Below are 3,545 nucleotides of genomic sequence, written 5' to 3' on the forward strand. Positions count from 1 at the left end.
CTATGATGCTAGGCCGGATTAGGGTTACGATCATAGGCAGGCTATGAGGAGCATAGACTGACTACGATGGGGCATACCCAGGACATGACCGGATCATAGCCAGGCTACGAGCCGAGCATAGTCAGGATATGATGGAACTTAGTATTTAAGCACACTCGTTAACACTTGTAATTAGTTCTAGCTACTGTCTGTTACTTTCGGAATCAAAGCTACCCTACCTTTCAGAAACCCAGTTACCTTCTTAGTTCGTTAAGAAGCAGTCTTCTCTATCGATATCAGAATACCTTAAGCCCTTCCAGGCCTAAGCAGGATTGGCAGGACTTATCTGACAGAAGACTAGTCACGGTTGGGTTTAGCTAAGGTAGAATAAAGTAAGGCTAGCCTTCACCACATATAATAAAGCCTATTAAGAAGTACTAGATAAAGTATTATTATAAGAGTCTTAAATTAGAATGATCTAAAGGTAGTACTTAGAATATTAATAGTATTAATTATAGGGACCTACTAAAATGACCGCCCATTTGGTCAAAATGACCGCCCCTAAACCCTTTTCGGCATAGCTGCGGGAGCCAGTCGGGTCTATTCCTAAAGTAGTTTAGCAGCCAGGCAGAATCACTCCATGGAGCTCACCACCACCTCACTAAAAATAAATAAATAATTAATTGATTACTTGACGAAGCTAATACATATAATTTATTGATTTCTGTACTCTAAACAAACTAGTAGCTCCTTCCTATAGTAGAATAGTATAATATAGGTGATTAATCTAGTGAAATAAAGGGCATATCTTATAATTCTGCTACTAAATAATCTGATTCCTCCCTTGCTTCGCGCATAACCTGTTCCCGACCACGTTGACTACCAAGAAGCTGTTCAGTTCGCTTAAAGGTTGAAGGTTCTCAATGATTAGCTGCGCCGCGAGGCCTTCCACATCCCTATACAACTATAGGATCTAATACAAGCAGGTGGGGGTTAATTACTTTAGGTACAGGCACCGCGCTGGTTATATCTAGGTGCTATTAGGGGTGGAAGTCTCCTAGGATAAGTAACTACTAGAGGTCATATTTGCGCTTAATATCATAAATATAGGGTAATCCTAGTGAGATTACTATATAGTTAGTGGTTAAGTAAGTCCCTAGGATAGGCTTCTTTTAATAGCTAGTATTCTTAGGTAGGTAGGCTTTAAAGATGCCTAGGACCTTCTTGAGCGCGTGATATGAGATCTTGCCTTTCACGTTAGTGAGGAGGGGGATATTAACTATTTTAGGAAGCTATAAAGTGTCCTTAATAATATCCTACTTGATCTCCACGTGTGTATAGGTTAGCGTACGTTCAATTAACCTTATAATATAAAGAAGGTCTCCCTGTGAGGTCTCTAGCTCGCGCTTAAGCTAATAGTAAGCTCCTTCCAAGTGAGAGGTTATAAGCTGGCCAAAATGAATGAATTAACGTGTATATGTATGTAGGAAGTGTTCTATAGCTTCAGAAAATACCCACTCTGTCTCTATATAGTTAATTAGCGACATGAAAACTAGCTGCTTGTAGATATCCTTAAAGTAGTGCCACTTATAGCGGAATGAAGCTTCTGTACAAGCCTAGATAACCTGGTACTACTTACCTAGTATTATCTTCTAAGTATTATTAATTTTATTGTTGTATTCTAGATTATTAGGAGTTAGGGCGAGGTATTATATGATTACCTTCTTCACGCGCGTGAGGATGCATTTGTTAATATGCTAGATATATAAGAGTCGCGATGAGGTGGGGAAGTGGAGGGTAATTAAGTAGATTAAAGCTTTCTCCTTATTAGTCATGATAGCTAATAGGGCTTTAAGACTAAGTTCTATATAAAGCGCTTTTAAATAGGAGAGAATAAAGGAATATAAAGCTTCTTTTTTATCATGCATGAAGCTAAAGGTAGTATAGAAGGAGTTATTTATTATAGTAACCCTAATAATATATAGAAGTGGTATCTTGAACCTATTTATCTTATATATGCAGTTGAGCTTAAGCATGTGAGGATTCTGCTTTAGGAAGGAGATGCTAGTCTTATAGGTTATAAAAATTATACTTACCTAGCCCTTAGTATCCACGTTGTATTAAATAATCCAGTCTCCTTCCTCTGGGATGTAAGCAAGCAGCGCCTAGGTTAGTGTACGTCCTTATAGGAACTCCTTATCAATTTTTAAGTGGTAGTTATAGATATCCCGAACTCTCAACGGGCAATTAGGGTTATCAGATCGTAGAGTAGTAAGAATATGACGTGGTAAGGCTGCCTGCTTAATATAGCGCTTAATCTCATTGATATGGCGAGCTAGGTAGTCACAACGGTGAGTAGGATAACCTGAGGTGCCTATAGAGGAAGAAATAGAGCTATTAGTAGAGTTTCTAGTAATGAATAAGTAATTTAAACCTAATGAAGATCCATGATTATGTCGGCTATTAGAAAGGCGGATTATCCACCATCTAAAGGCTTCAACGAAGGTTAAAATGACTTTAAATTAATAGCTAATGCGTTAAGAATGGCCCTGGTACTCTGCCCCTTCTTCATCCGCTGTAGATTGCACTATAGAATCAGGGATTCGACCCCAGTCACATTCTAGGTGCACGTAAGTAGTATGGGTGCCCTTTTTATTCTTTTAGGACCGCCTTTTAACTATAGCAAAGCCATGATTGCTTGTAAATGCTTATATAAAGTCGTGAGTAGCTTCCTAGCTTGGATACTGACCGTTAGTTAGTGGAGGGGGAATATCATTAAGTTCCGCGGGGATCTTAATAGCTTTAGAGTTAGAAATCTCTAATTTAGGACCTATAGGCTCGTTAGAGTCAAAGGTAGAGCTATCATCAGCATAGAAATTATCAATAGCTAGGATATTATTAGAAGAAACGTCCATATTAATGATAATCCTGGTAGTGGTGGTGGTGAGGTTAGTGTTATATCGCGACGCGATAAGATACGTAATTATTTTGGTGGGGGAACTACGAAGAAAATTTAAAGTGGTGAGAGTTCCCGCTGGCTACTAAACTACTTTAGGAATAGACCTGACTGGCTCCCGCAGCTATGCCGAAAAGGGTTTAGGGGCGGTCATTTTGACCAAATGGGCGGTCATTTTAGTAGGTCCCTAATTATAAAGAATAAGTAAGACTAAATATAGGTAGGTAATAAGTGTCCTTATATATCCTTTACTTCCTACCATCCTCCTACTATTAGATAGTATACGGGTTGGTATATCTAATGGGCCATTATTATGACTCCTACTATCTTCCTACCATCTAATGGTCCCTTTAATGGTATACACACGTGACCTTAGCATGGAGCTAGGGTATGGCTTCTTTTAGTATATAATTAGTAATTTAGAATTATACTTTATTAGAACTTTATTTTTCTTAGGCTATAGTTTATAGTCCTTGTAGGTTTTATATCCTAGGTTTCTAGTTAGTCTAGGTTTATTATCTCTAGATTATGATCTAGATTAGCTCGTAGTCCATGAAGGCCCTTGGTCTATGGCTGCTAGTTGCCTGGTGTTTGTAGGCGCTTGTTAGTA

The 3,545-nt window shown here is 38.5% G+C and overlaps 1 protein-coding gene across 1 annotated transcript; it reads right to left on the reverse strand.

Moving 5' to 3' along the window:
• Positions 1-2,591: 2,591 nt before the first annotated feature.
• Positions 2,592-2,903, reverse strand: BJX68DRAFT_245751 (uncharacterized protein). Its single transcript, XM_071041549.1, has one exon. The coding sequence runs from the start codon at positions 2,892-2,894 to the stop codon at positions 2,712-2,714; it is 183 nt and encodes a 60-aa protein (XP_070894427.1). The 5' UTR covers positions 2,895-2,903; the 3' UTR covers positions 2,592-2,711.
• Between the last annotated feature and the right edge of the window lie 642 nt (positions 2,904-3,545).

This window comes from Aspergillus pseudodeflectus, assembly GCF_044049435.1.
Source record: "Aspergillus pseudodeflectus strain CBS 756.74 chromosome Unknown BJX68scaffold_59, whole genome shotgun sequence".
Taxonomy (NCBI): Eukaryota; Fungi; Ascomycota; class Eurotiomycetes; order Eurotiales; family Aspergillaceae; genus Aspergillus; species Aspergillus pseudodeflectus.